The following is a 23,273-nucleotide window of genomic DNA, read 5'->3' as shown; positions in this document are numbered from 1 at the left end:
AGTGCTGGGATTACAGGCGTGAGCCACCATGCCTGGTCTTCCCTTACTTTTATATTAAAGTTTTATTCACATATATATGTATGGCCAAAAAATATATTCTTAAATTTTACTTAGTTTTGATTTTTATGAAAATGTTATCATCATACTATGTGCTCTCAATCTTGAAAAATATTTTAGAAAAATATTTACAGTGGTTCATGCTTGTAATCCCAACTGCTCAGAAGGCTGAGGTGGGAGGATGACTTCAGGCCAGGAATTTGAGACCAGCCAGGGCAACATGGCGAGATGCTGTCACCCAGGCTGGAGTGCAGTGGCGTGATCTCGGCTCACTGCAAGCTCTGCCTCCCGGGTTCATGCCATTCTCCTGCCTCAGCCTCCAGAGTATCTGGGACCACAGGCACCTGCCACCACATCTGGCTAATTTTTTATATTTTTAGTAGAGACAGGGTTTCACTGTGTTAGCCAGGGTGGTCTCAATCTCCTGACCTCGTGATCCACCCGCCTCGGCCTCCCAAAGTGCTGGAATTACAGGCATGAATTACAGGCATGAACCACCGCACCTAGCCAAAAAAAAAATTTTTTTTAATGAGCTGCATGTGGTAGTGTGCACCTGTGGTCCCAGCTAGTTAAAAGGCTGAGGCAGGAGGCTCTGCTGAGATCAGGAGTTTGAGGCTGCAGTGAGCTATGATTGCATTACTCCACTCTGGCCTGGGCAACACAGCAAGACTCCATTTCTATAAATATCTATATCTATCTATCTATATATATGAAAAATAGGCTAGGCGCAGTGGCTCACACCTGTAATCCCAGCACTTTGGGAGGCTGAGGTGGCAGATCACCTGAGGTCAGGAATTTGAGACCAGCCTGACCAACATGGTGAAACCCCATCTCTACTAAAAATGCAAAAATTAGCTGGGCATGGTAGCACACGCCTGTAATCCCAGCTACTTGAGAGGCTGAGGCAGGATAATTGCTTGAACCCGGGAGGCAGAGGTTGTGGTGAGCCAAGATCACGCCACTGTACTGCAACCTGGGCAAAATTCTCTCTCAAAAAAAAAGAAAAATATTTTAGTTGAGTATAGAATCCTAGGTTGGCAGGGTTTTTTGTTTGTTTGTTTTGCTGTGTTTAGCACAATTAAAATATTATTCCATGGGATTTTTGTTTCTTGTAGAAGTCTATAACTGTTGGTCTTTTAAATAAAAAGTCCATTGGATGCTTTTGAGATTTTCTTTTTGTGTGTGGTGTTCGATAGTTTGAGTACCATATGTTTTGTGTAGATTTTCTTTAATTTATCCTTCTAGCAATCAGGTTTCTTGAATCTGTGCATTGGTTTTTTTTTTTCAGTTGTGCAAATCCTCAGCTATTTTCTCTGTAAATAGCTACCCCCATTTTGTCTCATCTCTCTTTATCAGAACATCTTATTATATCTTTCATGTTTCCTAACTTCTCATTCATATTTTACATCTTTTTGTCTCCCTGTGCTACATTCTGGATAATTTCTCGTGATTTATCTTCTGTTTCCTGGTTAACTAATTATTCCTTAATCTGTGTCCAACCTGCTACCATTTATGTCCACTGAATTTTTAATTTCAGATACTGAGTTTTTCTTCTCTAGAAATTCTATTTGGTTGTTTTTCAAATCAGCTAGTGATGGCAGAGGCTGCTTCCACCACTCCGGCTGTCACTCCAACTGCAGCAAAGAGGCGCGGCTGGGGCTGCACACTCCATAGAGCCGGTGGAAGCCCGGCCCCTTCTGAGTTAAGGCGGGAGCTCTTCGGGTGCTACTGCAGCCGCCCACACCACAGCCGTAGACCCCGCCTCCGGCTGTACGCAGCAGGCAGGAGCCCCGCCCTCTTTGGCGGGCCGCAGCTGCCCAAACTGTGGCTGTGGATCCAAGCTTCCCTGTGCTCTTGGAGGAGGGCCGGGAATAGGCAGGATCTACCCTCCCAGGTGCAGCTGCAGTTGCCAGGACCCACGGCTGCAGACCTGGGCCTCCCACTTCACTGAGCAGGCAGGAGCCGAGGACTAATAGGAGCTCCCAGGTGCAGCTGCGGCTGCCCTCCCAGGTGCAAGACCCGGGCGTCTCTGCAGCCTGCACCCTCGGGGGCCCCAGAAGGACCCGCTCCCCGGCCTCCTCCCATCCCTGCAGGCTCCGGAATGTCTGCTCCCGCTGCCTGGTCTCTCTCCAATCCCGGCACCTGTTCAAATCTCGGAGCCGGATTGGGGCAGACCCTTGAGGGGCCACGAATGGCAGCGGAAGGCATACTGATTCCTGGGTGGAAGAGGGCGGGTCCTTAGTAAGGCCCCACTGCAGGCCAGGGAGAGCCTGAAGGCTGGGGCCAGGCCGCCAGTCCTGCAGACCTGAGTGGGAACTCGTGGTGCCTCTTCCAGCCTGCCCATGGCTGCCCATGGACCAATCTGCATGCACTTCCTCCCCTCTGAGATCCATGAAAGACCTGGGCTTAGCCAGAGCAGGGCAGAGGATGGCTAGAGGATGAAGAGGGCAGAGAGATGATAGGACGACCAGCTGCAAAGAGGAGCTATCCTCTCTGCTGATAGCAGGAGACAATGGGAGGACCAGCTACAGAGAGGAACTACCCTCTCTTCTGAGAGCATCAGAGACCTGCAGAGACGTCAGGACTATCAGCTGCATAGAGGAGCAGCCCTCTCCAGGGCCTTCTCCCTGCTGAGAGCAGCAGATAGTGGCATGACTTGCCTACAGAGAGGAGCTACCCACTGCGAGTCTTCTTTGAGCTGATGAGCACTTAAAGCTCATCTTCATCTTGTTTACCCTTCTCTTGTCTGTGTACCTCATCTTGGACACAGAACAAGAACTCAGGCAAAGGTGCCTCTGGCCACAGAGGTTTCTAGCCTTTTTGAGGGACTTCTCAAAAAAAAAAAAAAAAAATTCCACTTACATGACATAACCAGAGTAGTCAAATTAATAGAAACAGAAAGTAGAATGATAGTTTCCAGGAGCTGGGGCAGGGGGAAATGGGAATTTGTTGCTTAATGGGTGTACAGTTTCAGTTTTGCAAGATGAAAGAGTTCTAGAGATTGTTTGTACAACAAAATGAATATACTTAACACTACTAAACTGTCTACTTAAAAATGGTTAAGACATAAAATTTTATCTTGTGTATATTATATATCTGTGTATTATATGTGCATGAATTACACTACAATAAAAGTAAAACAAAAATTTTAAATAATGCAAAAAATAGTAACCATAGTTGTTTTATGATCAGATACTACTGCAGTTCCGTTTTGCTATCTGTTGTTTCAGCTGGTTCTCACAATGCCTTGTTCCTTACGTGCTTGGTTATTTTTCACTATATACTTGTCCTTGTCCCTGAAAAACTGCTGATGAAAATTCATGGAGAATGAAGACCAGCATAAAAGTACAATCCTCCAGAGACGGTTTGAATTTGCTTCTGCCAGACACTTAGACACACTTTCAGTTTAGGACTACTTTAAACTAGATTTATAACTTAAAGTTAAAAAAAAAATACTTCATGTAATATGGACTATAAATCAAAAAAAAAAAAAAAAAAAAGGCCAGTTATGATTACAATGTCTCAAGGAGAGTTTTCTCCCTGCCTGCTCAGTGTAGTTAACAAGCCAACTTTTCTTGGAGTTTCCTGGCAGAAAGATGTAGGGGAGGTTTACTTCTGATTCACCTTTCCCCAAATCGTAGGCCTCTGGGGATGCTCACAACTAATACAGGAAAGACTCCTCACCTTGGTGGACCCTGAGCTTTGATTTCATTCTTCTTTACCCTGCATTGCTGTCATAATGAAATCCAAGTTTGCCTAGATTGGCAAATAACCTCAGAGCAAAATTTACTTCCTTCCACTTGGGCAGCACTTCTATACTTTATATTTTTAAACTATTTTATGCAGCATTTTAAGTTGCTTTTTAGCAACATGTCAGCCCAAATAACCTAACCAGTCAGAAGTCCCTCTACTTTATTTCCTGTTTCATTGACTTATGCTTTTCTATTTATTTTCTTCCTCCTACTTTTGTATTGTTGTTATTTTCCCTCTAACTTCTTGAGTTGAATACTTAGCTCATTATTGCATTTTCTTTTCTATTATAAGGCTAGTCTACCTTAAGGCTCTAAATTTTCTTTACAGTATACATCTTTCATTGTAATCCATATTTTGATATGTAGTAGAGAAGCGATTGCCCGAAGCCAGTTGGCGTCCACCTGTTTTTATCATCTCCACCCAACAGGGTTCTTGTGCTGCCCTGGTTATATTCTGAAACATCTGCACTCAGGTCTGAACGAGTACAGGCAATTTTCACCATCTGGGCAGCAATGGTAGCCCAAGGCAATGCTAGGAGAATTAACAGCATAATTTTTTTTCTTTTTTCTTTTTTTTATTTTTTTTGAGACGGAGTCTCGCTCTGTGGCCCAGGCTGAAGTGCAGTGGCGTGATCTCAGCTCACTGCAAGCTCCGCCTCCTGGGTTCATGCCATTCTCCTGCCTCAGCCTCCGAGTAGCTGGGACTACAGGCGCGCACCACCACGCCCAGCTAATTTTTTGCATTTTTAGTAGAGATGGGGTTTCACCGTGTTAGCCAGGATGGTCTCAATCTCCTGACCTCGTGATCTGCCCCCCTCGGCCTCCCAAAGTGCTGGGATTACAGGTGTAAGCTACCACACCCGGCTTCTTTTTTTGATACAGGGTCTTGCTCTGTCACCCAGGCTGGAGTGCAGTGGCACGATCTCAGCTCACTGCAGCCTTGACTTCCTGGGCTCAAGTGATCCTCCTACCTCAGCCTCCCAAGTAGCTAAAACTATAGGCATGCACCATCACACCTGACTAATTTTTGTAGAGATGGGGTTTTACCATGTTTCCCAGGCTGGTCTTGAACTGCTGGACTCAAGCAGTCTTCACACCTCAGCCTCCCAAAGTGCTGGGATTACAGGCATGAGCCACCATGCCCAGCTAAGAGCATAATTTAAGCCATCTTTTTCTAACTCAGCTTTTTCCAACACTGGCTACCTATGAAAATTAGTAGGAAGTTTTGAAAAATACTGCTGCCTGGGTCCCAACCAGAGAATGTTGTGATTGGTCTGGGGTGGGGCCTGGACTTGAGTACTTTTGGTGATTCTAAGGTGAATCCAGGGTTGAGAACCACTGCTGTAATTTTTTTTTTTTTTTTTTTTTTTTTTTTTTTTTTTTTGAGACGGAGTCTTGCTCTGTCGCCCAAGCTAGAGTGCAGTGGCGCGATCTCGGCTCACTGCAAGTCCGCCTCCCTGGTTCACGCCATTCTCTTGCCTCAGCCTCCTGAGTAGCTGGAACTACAGGCGCCCGCCACCGCGCCCAGCTAATTTTTTGTATTTTTAGTAGAGACGGGGTTTCACCGTGTTAGCCAGCATGGTCTCGATCTCCTGACCTCGTGACCCGCCCGTCTCGGCCTCCCAAAGTGCTGGGATTACAGGCGTGAGCCACCGCGCCCGGCCCCACTGCTGTAATTTTATTTGGTCATTGCCACCGACTTGACTGAATCCTCTCTCTTCTCCACCCCCAATCCATTTTAAACAGCCTCTGTCTTCCCAACACTATAGTTTCTTGGTTTTCATATTGCTGTCTATGTTTCTCCAAGGTGGACTGGGAAAGGAGGCAGAACCCTGGTAATTTACCATGTTGGCAGGAACTAGAATTCCCCCTCATGTTGTCTGTCTTCACAGGAGGTCTCGGCGTGAAACAGCAGCAGTGGTGTGGGATGACTGCCAAAATGGGCACCGTGTTGGCAGGGGTCTTCACCATCATGGCCGTACACATGTATCTCATCTTTGAACATAATCACCTAGGGCATGGCAATTGCAGTGAGATCGCACTAAAGTACGAGAGTGCAAGTGGCATCATAAATGACTTCATCATCTGCTGGAGTTTTAAAATCGTCCTCTTCCTCTCTTTCATCACCATCGTCATCAGCTGCTTCCTCCTGTACTCAGTGTATGCCCAGATCTTCAGGGGCCTGGTCATCTACGTTGCCTGGATTTTTTTCTATGAAACTGTAAACGTCGTAATACAAATCCTCACCAATGACGACTTCAGCGTTACAGAGGTCAGAATCATGCGCTGGTTTGGCTTGGTGTCTCGTACCATCATGCACTGTTTCTGGATGTTCTTTGTCATCACCTATGCCCACATAACCTACAAAAACCAGAGCCAGGGCAATATAATTTCCTACAAGAGACGAATTTCTACAGCGGAGGCTCTCCACAGCAGAAATAAAAGATTATCAGTTGTGGGTGGGCTCAGTGGCTCATACCTGGAATCCCAGCGCTTTGGAAGGCAGAGGTAGGTGGATCGCCTGAGGTCAGGAGTTCAAGACCAACCTGCCCAATATGGCAAAACCCCATCTCTACTTTAAAAAGTAGAAAATTATCCAGGTGTGGCAGCACATGCCTGTAATCCCAGCTACTTGGGAGGCTGAGACTGGAGAATCACTTGACCTGGGAGGTGGAGGTTGCAGTGAGCCGAGATCACACCACTGCACTTCAGCCTGGGTGACAGAGCAAGACTCTGTCTTAAAAAAAAAAAAAAAATTAGCAGCTTTATTCACCACCATAAGCAATCATGTTGGCCCTTTTCTTTTCCCTGAGAGGTAGGTATCTCAGGTTCCCGGCGTAGTTCTATTTCCTTTTCTTCCCCCTACTTTTGCTTAGCAGTTCCGCAAGTAGAAACCCTACTGCCACTCTTTCAGGAGAACATGGAGAGAAAATGTGATTATAATCACAACTGGAACATCCTGCTCATTGAGGGTATTTAGTTAAAGGATATTGTGATTTATCAAACCTTCTGTGAACTCCACCTTTCTACCACCTGATGGGTCAAAATGAACAGAGTAAGATGAAGCTGAATTGCAGTATGGCAATCCTTTTTTCTTGGCATCTTCATTAGCCTTCAACCCACGGCTCTTTAACCCTGGGATAAGCAAATCTGTATTTATACCTCAGATTTTTGTAGCACAAAGGATGTTGTTGGTCCTGGGGTGGGTTTGTGCTATGATTTCCCCACTATTCTTCTGTTTTTTTCCGGATAAGAAAAATAATAAAAATAGAGAAAATTCGTCTGTCTTGAATTTCCCCACCCTTCCCAAATTTGTCAAGGAGTGTGAAAGGCACTTCCTTAATCAAAAGATATATGTTAAACATATTTCTGTATCTGTCGCTGTGCTGTACTCTGTAGTGTGAACACTGTACTGAACATTGTGTATACACCATATACAAAAATGTATAAGATATGAATGACTATGAGAATTTTGTAGTTTAGTGGAAGAAAGTAAATTATTGTTTATGAATCAATTAGCCAATCATATAAGACAGTATATGATTACATACTATCACAAATAAACAGATATCACTTTGCATTCAGGTTCAGAGACTGTCCAAAGCACGTTTTTTATTTTTGAGACCGAGTCTCGCTCTGTAGCCCAGGCTGGAGTGCAATGGTGCGACCTCGGCTCAGTGCAACCCCTGCCTCCTGGGTTTAAGCGATTCTCCAGCTTCAGCCTCCCGAGTAGCTGGGATTACTGGCACAGGCCACTACGCCCAGCTAATTTTTGTATTTTTAGTAGAGGCGGGGTTTCACCATGTTGGTCAGGCTGGTCTTGAACTCCTGACCTTAGATGATCCACCTGCCTCAGCCTCCCAAAGTGCTGGGAGTACAGGCGTGAGTCACCCACTGCTGCTATAGTAACTGAGTAATTTATAAAGAGCTGAGATTTATTTTCTCACACTTTTGGAGGCTAGAAGTTCAATACCAAGGTGCCAATAGGTTTGGTGTCTGGTAAGGGCCTGCTCTCTCTGCTTCCAAATGGTGCCTTGTTTCTGTGTCCTCCAGAGGGCACAAACACTGTCCTTACATGGCAGAAGGGATGGAGAGGCAAAATAAACTAGCTAGTTCCCTCCTGCCCCTTTATAAGGTCACTTATTCCATTCATGAGAGCTCTGCCCTTATGATTTAATCATCTCCTAAAGGCCCCATCTTTTAATGCTGTTGCATTAGGGAATAAGTTTCAACATGAATTTTGGAAGGCACAAACAGTCAAACCATAGTACTCACCATTTGCTAAGCTGTACTCATCATTGTCTTCCCCGCTCCCATCCTAAGTGCTCTCCTGCCCCTGTGCTCCTCATCTCAGAGGATGGGCTGTCCTCCATCCAGGTGCTCATCCCAGACTCCTTTTCCCAGCCCCAGGCCCCAAATCTGTGCCCTAACATCCATCTGCTGCCTTACTTCACCTTATTTCCTTCCATGGCCTCTCAACTACTCTGTCTACCTCCACCTTTGATCCCTTTCTGACCCATGGCCCTCATAGCACCAAGAAAGGTTTTTCTGAAATGCAAATAGGGCCAGGCGCAGGGGCTCACGTCTGTAATCCCAATACTTTTGGAGGCCAAAGCGGGTGGATCTCTTGAGGTCAGGACTTCAAGACCAAGCTGGCCAACATGATGAGACTCCTTCTCTACTAAAACTACCAAAATTAGGCGGGTACGGTGACGGGCACCTGTAATCCCAGCTACTCGGGAGGCTGAGGCAGGAGAATCGCTTGAACTTGGGAGATGGAGGTTGCAGTGAGCCATAATTGTGCCACTACACTCCAGCCTGGGCAACAGAGTGAGACTTTGTTTCAAAAATAAATAAATAAATAAAATGCAAATCTGATTATGTCTGTCTGTCTCTCTCTCTCTCTCTCACACACACACACACACCCATACCCACACACCTACACACCCTGAAGAACCTCTCCTTTACCTTTCAGAGAAACATCCACACGGCTGGTAGCAGGTAAGGATCATTCCTGATCTGGCCCCTGCCAACCTACACAGCCTTCCCCTCTGCTCAAGCTAAGCCAAACTTGCTGTTTCCAAAATGGCTTTTGCCCGTCCCTGTGCCTACCCCTTTGTGTTGTCCCCTTTGCTTGGGGTGAAGTCCCTCCTTTTTCTGCCTAGGTAATGCCCGTGTCTTTTAAGACCCAAGCTCAGCTATTGCCTACTCCAGAAAGCCTCCCCGATTTTCATCCAATGATTTTCATCTCTCTCATTGTTACATCTTGACAACACTGAGCCATCTCTTCCTCTATCACATTTATCACATTGCACCATAAGTTTTCTTTTTTCTTTTTTCTTTTTTTAGATGGAGTCTCGCTCTGTAGCTCAGGCTGGAGTGCAGTGGTGTGATATCAGCTCCCTGCAACTTCTGCCTCCCGGGTCCTGGTTAAGCAATTATTCTGCCTCAGCTTCCCAAGTAGTTGGCGCGTGCCACCACGCCCAGCTAATGTTGGTATTTTTAGTACAGATGAGGTTTCACCATGTTGGCTAGGCTGGTCTTGAACTTCTGACCTCGTGATCCGCCTGCCTCATGTTTTCTTTTTTATTAATTAAAAGCAATTTTTAGTCATTTGTTTTTTTATTTGTCTAACTTCCACAGTAGCATATTTACCTGCTTATCTCCAGTGCCAAGCTCATCCCCCAGCACCTAGTAGATACACAATAGATGTTTGCTGAGTGAGTGTTGAATGAATAGAAGGTACCAGAAGACCTTGGCCAGTGGCAGAAAGAGAAGTTAGGCCATTATTATAGTGACTCAGGAGAGAGGTGCCAAGGGTGGAGACCAAGGCTGGGACAGCAGAGCTGTGGAACCAGTGGGGTTTATATAGACATTTCCTTGAAACTTGCAACATAGACATAAAGCAAACGAGTAAAACTGTGTGGTTCAGGGCCGTATTTTTAGATGATTCAGGTGAGTACCCCATGGGTAGTGGCTGCTCTGAAGGCTGCCCTGTGAACTGAGCAGAGGTGAGGTTTCATTGGTGCAGACGGGGAAGTATGAGTGCAGCCATCCACCAGACAACACATTGCCTCCCTCCTGGGCCCTCCAGCCAGGTTCTAGGGTGCACTGAGAGTTTTGTGTATCAGGAGTCACACAGGGTTGGGAGAATGGTGGGGAATAAAATATAAGGATATTTGGGATGAATCTGGAAAACCTGATGCTAAGTGAAGTAAGCCAGATACCAAAGGACAAATGCTGTATGATTCCGTTTATATGAGACACCTAGAGCAGGCATATTCATAGAGACAGCAAGAAAAATGGTTAGTAGGGACTGGGGGAAGAGGGGAACGGGGAGTTGATGTTTATAATGGGTACATAGTTTTTGGTGGGGATGATGAAAAAGTTCTGGAGATGGCCGGGCATGGTGGCTCATGCCTGCAATCCCAGCACTTTGGGAGGCTGAGGCAGGAGGATCACTTGTGGTCAGGGGTTCAAGACCAGCCTGGCCAACATGGTGAAACCCTGTCTCTACTAAAAATACAAAAATTAGCTGGGCATGCTGGTGCATGCTTGTAATCCCAGCTACTTGGGAGGCTAAGGCAGGAGAATCGCTTGATCCTGGGAGGCAGAGGTTGCAGTGATCCAAGATTGTGCCACTGCACTCCAGCCTGGGGGACAGAGCAAGACTCTGTCGAGAGAGGGAGAGAGAGAGAGAGAGAGAAAGGAAGTTCTGGAGATGAATAGCGATATGCTTGCACGACAACGTAGTGAATGTACTTAATGTCACTGAATTGCACCTTCAAAAAGGGCTAAAGTGGTGAATTTCACATTCTGTATGTTTTACTGTATTTGGAGTTGATCCAGTGAGTGAAGAGGAGAGGACAGGAGAGAGGCCAGTGGCAGTCTGCCTGTGCTCTGCCTGGCTGGACAGGACCCGTTCTGGTCACCTCAGAGAGAGGCCAGGTCAGGCTTCCAACAAGTTATCCCCCATTGGACATTCATCGGCCAGAGGACAGCCCTGTGTTCTCCTCATGTGTGACTGTGCCCCTTCCTTTGCCCCACAACAGAGGTAGCTAGCCAGTGTAGTGAATGAACAGGAGAGAGGTTTGCTCAGGAGTCCTCTGAATTGGGCGCCAGTAAGAAGGAGATACAGGCTGTGGAGGAACATTTGCACTGGGGCCCAGCCTACCCCAGCCTTGGGTCCTCCATTATCAACATGCCCTCAAGGGATCAGCTTGGGCACCAGCTTCCTGCTGCCTGCCATGAGTTGACCTCTAGAGCTCAGGTGTAACCTAGGTTGCAGCTGGAGGTCTGCCCACTGGGCCTTCACCTGCACAATGGTCGCTTATTATTAAGGCATTTTGGCCTTGGGCAGAGAAGACAGTAAGTCTTGCCTGGCTCCATAAACCTCTACCCATTCCATGCCTGCTGGCCAAACCCTGTGACTTGGGACAAGGCTAGGCCATACCTAGGGAGCAAATCAGGGAAATTTCTAAGGGCTTGGAAGGAAAGAGTCGGGGGGCAGGGGATATCAGGGTTGATTCCAAGCCCTTGAGGAGCCATGAGAGTTTTCTGACTTCAGAGAAGCAGACTCCCCAGATGGGAGCCTCATTCACACCATCATTATTCCCAATACATACAGGAGCCTCTGAATTCCCACAAACTTACATCAACAGGAGCACTCTTTTTGCCACTTTAAAACAAAGCTGAAACTGGAATAGCAGAATTGGAAGCTACTGAGGAGAGTCCCAGGCCAGTGATACATTCATTTCCCAATGAGGTGGTCATGTCTAGCTAGTTAGGTCAGAGCAGGGACTAGACCCCATGTCTCTTAACTTCCAGCCTATTGCCTGTCCACATACCATCATTGCTCTTAACTCTCCTATTTATATATAGTGGCTTGGGGGATCTGTCTAAGGCTACCTCTGCCATCTTGTCATGTGTCTTCATGATTTTCTTCCTGCAGGAGGTGCTCTGGTAAAACAAGTATAAAATGAACGTCAGGATGTTGTCCCTCACGGTGGGCATCTTCTCTGTCCTCAATACCATCCAGTTCTTCATCTTTGACGTGAACCACATGACACACATTGGCTATGAGGCCAAGTTCCACATCTACATGGACTCAAAGTCAGAGCTAGTCACTTGGATCCTGTCCAACAGGGCTAACATCAGCACTGGCCTCTCCTTCACCACCATCATCATCAGCTGCTTCTTCCTTTATAGTATCCACAAGAATATCTACACGGGGCTGCTGATCTATGCCATGTGGATCATCACTTACGAGTGCATCAAATTCTCCATAGTCCTGGTCCTCAACAGGATCATTGAAGATTCCTTCAAGGAGCTGAGTTACTTGCACTGGATCTTCCAGATCTCGCACATGCTCCTGCACTTTTTCTGTCTGCCCTTCATCGTCAAGCATGCATACAACCTTTACAAGGAATCCCAGACTGTGAGCAGGAAACGCCGCCACATGCTCTCCTCCACCACTGCAGTGAACTCATGACCACCTGTCTGTCTGGGAATGTTGTACCGGAAATTAAACTGAACCATGCCAGGAAAGGTGGGAGGGAATGGTGCTCCTCAACAATGGAATCTCCCCACCCTGCCTGGCTTCTGTTGATGCTACTTGGTTTGTCAGGGCTTTTGAGTTTTATGCACTGAGGAATGATTCTCGGGAGAGGGCAGGTTGTGCAGATCAATTATTTTACAGATGTGTTGTGTGACTTATTTTAGCAGTTAATGATATGTGGCCTTGTGCTTACTTAACCATCTCACTGGTGTCTGTTTTTGCCTCTCACAGTCTCCTCTGCTCTGCATATCCTTAATTTCTAGTTCTTCCTTTATGGATTGGCCCACAGATGCCGGTTCTGCTGAGTCCTTTGGAGCAGTGTTGTCCAATAGAGCTTCCTGTGCTGATGGGAATGTTCTCTATCTGTGCTGGCCACTAGCCATGTGTGGCAACTGAGCACTTGGAATGTGGCTATTACAACCCAGTAACCAAATTTTAAATTTTATTCTTTTTTAGCTAATTTCCATTTCAATAACTATGTATGGATGGCTCAAGACTAGCCTATCCTCCCAGCATGGTGGGTCACGCCTGTAATCCCAGCACTTTGGGAGGCCAAGGCAGGTGGATCACTTGAGGTGATCCACTTGAGGTCAGGAGTTCAAGACCAGACTGGCCAGCACGGTGAAACCCCGTCTCTACCAAAAATATAAAAATTAGCCAGGCGTGGTGGTGGGTGCCGGAAATCCCAGCTACTCAGGAGGCTGAGGCAGGAGAATCACTTGAACACAGGAGGCAGAGGTTGCAGTGAGCTGAGGCCACGCCATTGCAGTCCAGCCTGGGTAAGAAGAACGAAACTCCGTCTCAAAAAAGAAAAAAAAAAAAAAAAAAAAAAGGCTACCCTATTGGACAGCACAGCCTCTGGAGATTCACTTTACTCCTGCAGTAACCATAGAAAAGACCCCTTTCTAGAATCATGTCTTACCCTGCTTCCCTCATACTTTTCAGAAAGCGATTTCTCGTGTTGGTTCATAATAACATGGCAAGAAGGATCCCCATTTAAGATAGTGCCAGGATTTTTCAACTGAAGCACTACTGACATTCTGGACTGGATAATTCTGTCCTGCAGGGGCTGTCCTTTGCACTGTAGAATGTTTAGCAGCATCCTTGGCCTCTACCCACTATTTTCCAGTAGCATCCACCTGTTCCTCATGCTGTCATGACCAGAAATATCTCCAAGGGATTAAGCCCACCCATCCCCTCCTGGGCTGGTGGATTATGTAGTTTTCAAGTCAGATAATAAAACAGGATCGGTTGGGCAAGGTGGCTCATGCCTATAATCCCAGCACTTTGGAGGCCGAGGTGGGTGGATCATTTGAGGTCAGGAGTTCAAGACTAGCCTGGACAACATGGTGAAACCCCGTCTCTACTAAAAATACAAAAATTAGCTGGATTTGGTAGTGCTTATAATCCCAGCTACTCGGGAGGCTGAGGCAGGAGAATGGCTTAAACCCAGGAGGCGGAGGTTGCAGTGAGCTGAGATGGCGCCACTGTACTCCAGCCTGGGCGACAGAGTGAGACTCTATCTCAAAAAACAAAAAACAAAAACAGGGTCGGGCGCGGTGGCTCACGCCTGTAATCCCAGCACTTTGGGAGGCCAAGGCGGGCAGATCACGAAGTCAGGAGATCAAGACTATCCTGGCTAACATGGTGAAATCCCATCTCTATTAAAAATACAAAAAAAGGCCGGGCGCGGTGGCTCACGCCTGTAGTCCCTGCACTTTGGGAGGCCGAGGCGGGCGGATCACGAGGTCAGGAGATCCTGACCATCCTGGCTAACACGGTGAAACCCCGTCTCTACTAAAATACAAAAAATTAGCCGGGCGCGGTTGCGGGCGCCTGTAGTCCCAGCTACTCGGGAGGCTGAGGCAGGAGAATGGCGCGAACCCGGGAGGGGGAGCTTGCAGTGAGCCAAGATGGTGCCACTGCACTCCAGCCTGGGGGACAGAGTGAAGACTCTGCCTCTAAAAAAAAAAAAAAAAAAAAAAAAAAAAAAAAAAAAAAAAAAAAAAATTAGCCAGGCGTGGTGGCGGGCACCTGTAGCCCCAGCTACTTGGGAGGCTGAGGCAGGAGAATCGTTTGAACCCAGGAGGTGGAGGCTGCAGTGAGCTGAGATGGTGCCACTGCACTCCAGCCTGGGCATCAGAGTGAGACTCCATCTCAAAAAACAAACAAACAAAAAAAACAGGGCTGGGCGCGGCAGCTCATGCCTGTAATCCCAGCACTTTGAGAGGCCAAGGTGGGCGGATCACGAGGTCAGGAGATCGAGATCATCCTGGCTAACACGATGAAACCCCGTTTCTACTAAAAATACAAAAAAATTAGCTGGGCGTGGTGGCAGGCGCCTGTAGTCCCAGCTTGTTGGGAGGTTGGGGCAGGAGAATGGCGTGAACCTGAGAGGCGGAGCTTGCAGTGAGTGAAGATCACACCACTGCACACCAGCCTGGGCAACAGAGCGAGACTCCTTGTCAAAAACAAACAAACAAAACAAAAACACAGGACCAACCCTTTGAAAAACAAAAAGAACCCCCAAAAACATCTCCAGGCATTGTCAAACATCCCCTGGGGTGAGGGGGGTCAGAGCTACCCCTAGTTGAGAGACACTATTGTAAAGCAACAGGCCCCCCGTGTTGAGAGCTGGCCGGCCCCCACCTTGAACTAGGAGCGCCGCTTTTCCTGAGAGCTCTTCACATTCACCAGTTGTGTAGTCTTCATCCTAAAGCTCCTGTTTTATGGTTTGACGAAACTGAAGCTCACTGGGCTTCAGTGATGAGATCAAGGTCATATGGTAGCAAAAGCAGGACTTGCATCTCATCATCTGACTTCATACAGGAAAGTTGGCTCCCTGATTCATTCTTACTTTTACCAAGATAAAAAGGAAGCACCTCCTTTTAGGGTAGTTCCTTTTCCCTTGAAAAATGTTGGGAGTAAAGTCAAGAGACACGTTTGTTTTGGCCATACTATTCCAAATCATGAGCATAAGAGTGACAGTAGCTGGCTTTTACCGAACACTCAGAGCCAGGTACCATCCTATAACCTATAATTCACTCAACTCTTCCCAACATCAGTTTGAACCTGGGCCAGTTCCCCAAATGACCACAAGATGGCAGTCAGTAATAAGCTTTTGCTTAGAGCTGTTGGCCCCTAAACCAAATCCTCTAAGGGTGGCTGTTCAGGATTTAGGGAGCTTCCAGCTGATGACTGGGAGCTAATGTGTGTGTCTCTGCCCCAGTCTCACAAGGCATGCCTTGTCTGATTGTGACTTGCTAGTACCAGAAACACAAAATATAAAACATGGGCCAACTTCTGGATTCTGATTCCCCATCCCGGTTGAGGTCGCTAGGGTGGGAGGTGAACCTGGGCAACATTGGGGAACTGGAGACCTGTGTGTTGAAGAAGCGTAGGGAGAAGCAGAGTTCCAGGAATCAGCTCAACTGAGAGTTACTTTAGTTAAGAAAGTTTAAGACACTCAAACGCAAGGTTGTGCTATCCTCTATACCAAGACTCCTCAAAAGCATGGTTGCCTCTGCCTTCACTTCCTGGTCTCCTGTGCTTTCTAGAACCCATCCAGTTAGATTTCTCCCCCACCGCCCCACTGGGACTGCTCTTTTCAAGGCGATATCCTCACTGCTCAAGCCAGTGGTCAGTTCTCCACCTTTGCTGACCTGTCCTGCAGTGGCTTTTGACTGCTGATCCCTCTCTCCTGCCAACAGGTTTCTCTGGCGGCTCCTCTGCCTCCATCTCCATCCCTTCCCTGCTGCACTGGCTCCTTCTCCTCAGTCTCCTTTGCTGGCCTCTCCTCATCTTCCCGACCTCCAAACACTGGAGTGCCCCCGGCTCAGTCCTTGGTCTCGTTCTCTGTCTCACTCGCTCCCAGCTCACCTGGTCCAGACCCATCACTGATAAGCCCCATATACATCTTCAGCCTGGACCTCTCCCCTAAACCCTGGCTTTGTTTATGTAGTGGCTTTCCGGATGTGGCAGCCAGCTCTAACATGGTTCCCAGAGATCCCTGCCAACTGATATTCACATTCATCACCTCTTCTTAGATGTGGGCGGGACCCAGTGATCCTCTTCTAGCAAAGAGAACATAAGCAAAAGCGATGGGGTGTCCTTTCCAAGGTTAGGTTACAGAAAGATGATGACGTCAGTGCTGCCCGCTCCCTGAGGGAAGCTGGCTGTCATGTTGAGAGTATCTTTATGGAAAGGCTCACACCGCCAGGAGCAGAGGTCGCCAGCCAAGAGCCTGTGAGGAACAGAATCCTACCAACAGCCCCATGAGAGAGCTTGGAAGCAGATCCTCCCCTACACAACTCTTTTTTTTTTTTTTTAAATACAATATGGGGTCTCCCTATATTGCCCAGGCTGGTCTTGAACTCCTGGCCTCAGGCAATCCTCCCACCTTGGCTTTCCAGAGTGCTGAGATTATAGACATGAGCCAGCATACCCAGTCAGGATACGTTTTGGGGTGGCTACTGTCGTAGAGACATTTTTGTAGAGATGTGACATGTACTAGCTATCAAATTACCCCAAAATTAGCAGCTTAAGACAGCACATTTATTCTGTCTTAGTTTCTGCGGACAGGAGTCCAGACACAGCTTGCCTGGTTCTCTGACTCAGATTCTTTCAGGGTCTCACTCAGGCTGTCTCTACTTTTATTTGCTTTTTAGAGATAGGGTTGCACTCTGTCACCCAGGCTGGAGTGCAGTGGTGCAATCATAGCTCACTGCAGCCTTGAACTTCTGGGCTCAAGTGATCCTCCCACCTCAGCCTCCTGAGTAGCTGGGAATACAGGTATGCCACCACATCCAACTAATGTAAAAACAATTATTTTTGGCCAGGCGCGGTGGCTCCTGCCTGTAATCCCAGCACTTTGGGAGGCTGAGGCGGGTGGATCACGAGGTCAGGAGATCGAGACCATCCTGGCTAACATGGTGAAACCCCATCTCTACTAAAAATACAAAAAAAAAATTAGCCAGGCGTGGTGGCAGCGCCTGTAGTCCCAGCTCCTCGAGAGGCTGAGGCAGGAGAATGGCGGGAACCTGGGAGGCGGAGCTTGCAGTGAGCCGAGATGGCGCCACTCACTCCAGCCTGGGTGACAGAGCGAGATTCCGTCTCAAAAAAAAAAAAATTTTTTTTTTAAACTTTCTTAAAATGTGGGAGTGTAGCCCGGCATGTTCATGTCTGTAATCTCAGCACTTTGGGAGGCTGAGGCGGGTGGATCACCTGAGGTTGGGAGTTCAAGACCAGCCTGGCCAACATGGTGAAATCCTCTCTACTAAAAATACAAAAATTAGCCGGGCATGGTAGCGGGTGCCTGTAATCCCAGTTACTCAGGAGGCTGAGGCAGGAGAATCACTTGAACCCAGGAGGTGGAGGTTGCAGGGAGCCGAGATCGCGCCACTGCACTCTAGCCTGGGCAACAAGAGCGAAACTCCGTCTCAAAATAAATAAATAAATAAACAAACAAATAAATAAATAAATAAAAATTGGGGAGTGTATCCCAATCCACACTCCTGATTTTCTCCCATATACCTGCCCTAACCTCCAGTCTTTGGCACCTCTACCCTTCCATTGCTCAAGTTAAAGACCCAGGAGGCATCCTTGAGTCCTCTCTTTCTCTGAGCCTGTATCTAACCCCTCAACACTCCCCATCAGCCCACCCTTCAATACAGATCCATATCCAACCACTTCATATCACCTCCCCTGCTACCTCCCTGGCCCAGGCCATCACCATCTCTTGCCCAGGCTATTGCAGTAGCAGCTCCTGACTGGCCTCCCCACGCCGCCGCTGTGTTCCCTTTACGGTCATACAGAGATTCTTCTTCTCCGCCCAGCCACCAGAGGGCTCCTATTGAAACCTGAGTCAGATCATGTCTCTACTCCGCTCCTGTAGCCTGCCAGGGCTCCCCACCACACTCAGGGTAGAAATCCCAAGTCCTTACCATGGCATGCCAGCTGCTAAATAACCCAGTCCCCTGTCACCGTCTGATGTCCTTTCTAACCACGTTGTCCGCCCCGCCTCCCTCTGCTGCAGCCATGCTGTCTTCCTTTCGGTCCCCCTAACACAGCCAGCACACTCCAGCCTCGGGGCCTTTGCACTCGCTGTGCCTTCCGCCTGGAATATTCTTACTCCAGCTATTCACCAGCTTCCTCTCTTGCTCAAAAGGCATCAGAAAGGCCTTCTCTACCAACCAGTGTGAAACAGCCCCTCCTTACCCCACCCATGTGTCTCTTTCCCACTTATTCTGCTACATTTTTTCATAACATGTACTATCACCTGACTTACTCTATACAGTTGCCTCTCCCACCACCCCCCAAAAATGTGAGCACCATATTTACTTCACTGATGTTTACCCAGCACCTAGTTCAATACCCAGCATGTAGCAGGTGCTTGATAAAGATTCATGGAATGAATGGACATAGACTCTCAGTTTTGTTTTTGTTTTTGTTTTGGAGACAGAGTCTCTGTCACCCAGGCTGGAGTGCAGTGGCACCATTGCGGCTCAGTGCAACCTCCGCCTCCCAAAGTGCTGAGATTACAGGCATAAGTCACCATGCCCGGCCTATGAGGGGCAAATTATTACTGCTCTTTCAGCCTCCTGTTCCTGCTCCTTTCTTCTCTCATTCAATTCTGCAGATTCTGGTGAAGAATCTAAACACAGGTAGGAAAATGCCCACAAACGACACGATTTCAGCCCCTTATTCCTTTCCTCCTTTCCCAGTCCTGTTCCCTTGTACCAACTGCTACCACTAGAAGCACCACCTCATCTCCATCTCACCAGTGGAAAACAAGTCTTTCTAACAGTGCAGGTGTCCCCGGGAAGAGCAGCACTCTAAGAGCTGTCACCCATCCCTGACACTTTCAGTCCGTGAAGATCCCCCAGCCTTCCATCCTACTTTTCTTCATACAGTTTATTACTGTGTGGCAGACCCTGAATTAGGAATTGAGGAATACCCGGGGAAGCAAGACACAGCCCACATTCCAAGGGGCTCCCAGCCTAGTGAAGGGCCAAGCCACTTGGGCTATTTGGACCCAGGACGATGGGTGCTAGAGAAAGCACTGGGGGCTGCAGGAGGAGGCCTTGGAGGTGGAAAGTCAGGGAAGTCTTCCTGGAGGAGAAAACCTGTAAGCCGAGTCCTGGAAGATAGTATGATTTAGCCCTTAGGAAGGAGGGGAAGAAGGCTGGGTGCAGTGGCTCCCGCCTGTAATCCTAGCACTTTAGGAAGCTGAGGCGGGAGGATGGCTTGAGCCAGGGGTTTAAGACCAGCCTGGGCAATATAGTAAGACTTCATCTCTACAAAAAAAATTTTAAAATTAGGCCGGGCACAGTGTCTCATGCCATGCCTGTAATCCCAGCACTTTGAGTTGGGGCAGATCATTTGAGTTCAGGAGTTTGAGACAAACATGGCAAACATGGCGAAACCCCATCTATACCAAAAAATATAAAAATTAGCTGGGCATGGTGCCAGGTGCCTGTAGCCCCGGCTACTCGGGAGCCTGAGGCAGGAAAATCGTTGGAAGCCGGGAGGTGGAGGTTGCAGTGAGCCGAGATCGCTCCACTGCACTCCAGCCTGGGTGACAGAGCAAGACTTCGTCTCAAAAAAAAAAAATTTAAAAAATTAAAATTAGCCAAACATGGTGGTGTGCGCCTGTATCCCAACTACTTGGAAGTCTGAAGTGGGCGGATCTCTTGAACCTGGGAGGCAGAGGTTGCATTGAGCCAAGATTACACCACTCCCACCAGCCTGGATGACAATGAGACCCTGTCTCAAAAAAAACAAAAAAGAAAGAAAAGAAAAAGAAAAAAGAAAGGAGGGAGGAAAAGGAAAGGTGGGAGCCTGAGAAGGTGCACGTACGCCTGGGATAGCAGATCTGTAAGCTCTTTTCAGTCATTTCCACCTAGGGTTACCGGAGGGGCTGTGTGCAGCGGATGATAGTGTCAAGAGGAAGCACGCAGGCATGGAACTTCCCCAGAGAGAAGAGGGTCTCCGCTTTCCCATGGCCTCTGCTCTTAGGTGTCTAACCACCAAGTATTTCTTCAGCAACTTTCCCACCTGACTGTGGCTGCCTTTAACTCCAAGTCATTTCTAGCAATAGTGTCCCACGGAGGACAAACTTCTTTCTCTGTCAGTTTCCCCCCACTGGTTCAAGATGCGTCAATGTTTCCATGAGGTTTACTTCTTTTCACCTCGCAGCCTTCACTCTCCATTTCCCTGGCCTCCTTTCCCCTAGTCCTCCCCACAGGACTTGCTACCTTTCTTCAGTCTCTCTTTTTTTTTTTTTTTTTAATGTTTTTGCTGTGTCACCCAGGCTGCAGTGCAGTGGCGCCAGGCTCAAGTGATCCCGCTTCAGCCACCTGAGTAGCTGGGACTACAGGCACATGCCACCACACCTGGCTAATTTTTGTATTTTTTTGTAGAGACAGGGTTTCGCTATGTTGCCTGGGCTTGTCTTGAACTTCTGGGCTCATGTGATCCTCCGGGCTCTGCCTTCCGAAGTGTTGGGATTACAGGAGTGTACCACTGTGCCTGACCTCAGTGACTTCTGACTGTTGGTCTGTACACATGGACTAAAGCTTTGCCTGCCCCCCACCCCCACTGCATCACTGTCTCCACCCAGCTAGTGTTTTATGAAGGGCCCTGGAGGAGGCTGCCTGGAGACAAGGACTGAGCCCCTGACTCCCAGACACACAGGGAAGATGCGCAGGGAAGCGCTCTCAGCCTCCCTCCCATGTCATCCTCTCACCAGCTATTAGGAAAACAGGGACTCCTTTAAATGCTTACTTTTTTCCCACAAATAAATTATGATTTTATTCCCTGGGAAATAATTTTTACAAATGCCTCTGATCATATTTTGTTTCATTAACAAAGGATTTTTTTGTTTTGTTTTACACTTATTTTGTTATTATTATTTTTTTAAATTTTATTTTAGGTTCACAAGCACGTGTGCAGATTTCTTTTCTTTTCTTTTTCTTTTTTTTGAGATGGAGTCTCACTCTGTAGCCCAGGTTGGATTGCAGTGGCATGATCTCGACTCACTGCAACCTCCGTCTCCCGGGTTCAAGCGATTCTCCTGCCTCAGCCTCCCGAGTAGCTGGGATTACAGGCACTCACCACCACGCCTGGCTAATTTTTGTATTTTTAGTAGAGAAGGAGTTTCACCGTGTTGGGCAGGATGGTCTCAATCTCTTGACCTTGTGATCTGCCCGCTTCAGCCTCCCAAAGTGCTGGGATTCCGCAGTTTTGTTGTTGTCGTTTTGTTGTTTTGAGACAGAGTCTGCCTCTGTCACCCAGGCTGAAGTGCAATGGCGTGATCTCGGCTCACTGCAACCTCTGCCCCGTGGGCTCAAGCAGTTCTCCTGCCTCAGTGTCCCGAGTAACTGGAATTACAGGCGCCCACCAACATGCCCGGCTAATTTTTGTATTTTTAGTAGAGTTGGGGTTTCACCACGTTGGCCAGGCTGGTCTCGGACTCCTGACCTCAGTGATCTGCTAGCCTCAGCCTCTCAAACTGCTGGGATTACAGGTGTGAGTCACTGCACTTGGCTGGATTCCACAGTTTTGTGATCCTCACCCTTCTCCAAACTTCCACCCTCTAGTAGGCTCCGATGTCTGTCGTTCCCTTCTTTGTTTCCATACGTACTCAGTGTTCAGCTCCCACATGTAAGGGAGAACATGCAGTATTTTTTTTTCTGTTCCTGTGTTAGTTTGCTTAGGAAACAAGGGTTTTATGCATGTGTGTTTGGTGTATGATGTGTGTGTCTGTGCATCTGTGTCGTGTATGTGAATGTATGCATTTGTGTGTGTGTGTATGTTCGTAATCTGGGTTTGTGCATGTGCATGTTTGTATTTGTGTCTGTTGTATCTATGTGTGTATGTTTGTGCATCTGTGTTTGTGCATGTGAATATGTGTGTGTATTTATATATGTTGTGTCTGTGAGTATGTTTGGGTATCTGTGTTTGTGTATGTGAATATGAGTGTGTATTTGTGTATGTTGTGTCTGTGTGTATGTGTGTTTGTATGTCTATGCTTGTATATGTGTGTGTGCGCTTGTGTATATGTAAAAGACTGAGTTAAATAATTACTTGGTAGCTTCTGTACTGAAAGGGATTAAAAAGAAATAATTACCTGGTGATTATTAGAAATAACTTTCATATTAAATATACATAAAACTCAAAATTTTTTTCAGACTTTACATGTTTTTAAAATCTCCTCTGCCTCCTACCAAGGATATAGAAATGTATCCTGTGAGGGGCATCTTATTTAAAATGTATGTTTAGTTTCTCTCCCCCTGACAGTGTGGCGCTGACAAGATGTCTTTTGTGAATGATGTGATGGAGAATGGATTTGAAGTCAGCCTGCTTCTCAAACGGAGTTTTGGGGGAAATAAAGGATTCCTTTCAGAGGCATTGGGAGAAAGTACTTGTAAAAGTGTCCCAGTGGCTGGGCACAGTGGCTCATGTCTGTAATCCCAACATTTTGGGGGGCCGAGGCAGGAGGATCGCTTGAGCCCAGGAGCTCAAGACCAGCCTGAGCTGGTCACTACAAGGCAAAATAGTGAGACCCAGTCTCTAAAAAATAAAAAAAAAAAAAATTTTAAATAAAAAAACAAGAAAAGAGCCAGGTGCGGTGGCTCAAGCCTGTAATCCCAGCACTTTGGGAGGCCGAGGCGGGTGGATCACGAGGTCAGGAGATCGAGACCATCCTGGCTAACACGGTGAAACCCCGTCTCTACTAAAAATACAAAAAACTAGCCGGGCGTGGTGGCGGGCGCCTGTAGTCCCAGCTACTCGGAGGCTGAGGCGGGAGAATGGCGTGAACCCGGGAGGCGGAGCTTGCAGTGAGCCGAGATCGCGCCACTGCACTCCAGCCTGGGCGACAGAGCGAGACTCCGTCTCAAAAAAAA

At 47.5% G+C, this 23,273-nt stretch overlaps 1 protein-coding gene across 3 annotated transcripts in view; it reads left to right on the top strand.

The window, feature by feature from the left end:
- TMEM217 (transmembrane protein 217) overlaps positions 1-12,569 on the top strand; it is a 46,926-nt gene extending 34,357 nt beyond the window's left edge. Inside the window, exons 2-3 of one of the 3 annotated variants that reach the window (XM_025383619.1) lie at positions 5,702-6,317; positions 11,761-12,569. In XM_025383619.1, coding sequence (XP_025239404.1) covers positions 5,737-6,317; positions 11,761-11,791 — 612 coding nt within the window. In that variant the 5' untranslated portion in view covers positions 5,702-5,736 and the 3' untranslated portion in view covers positions 11,792-12,569. The remainder of the gene's footprint in view (positions 1-5,701; positions 6,318-11,760) is intronic. The other 2 variants (XM_025383620.1, XM_025383621.1) reach the window with 2 other exon arrangements.
- Positions 12,570-23,273: the final 10,704 nt, after the last annotated feature.

This window comes from Theropithecus gelada, chromosome 4 (genome assembly GCF_003255815.1).
Source record: "Theropithecus gelada isolate Dixy chromosome 4, Tgel_1.0, whole genome shotgun sequence".
Classification (NCBI taxonomy): Eukaryota; Metazoa; Chordata; class Mammalia; order Primates; family Cercopithecidae; genus Theropithecus; species Theropithecus gelada.
Note: the sequence above shows the minus strand (reverse complement) of the source record. Positions and strands in the feature narration are given on the sequence as shown.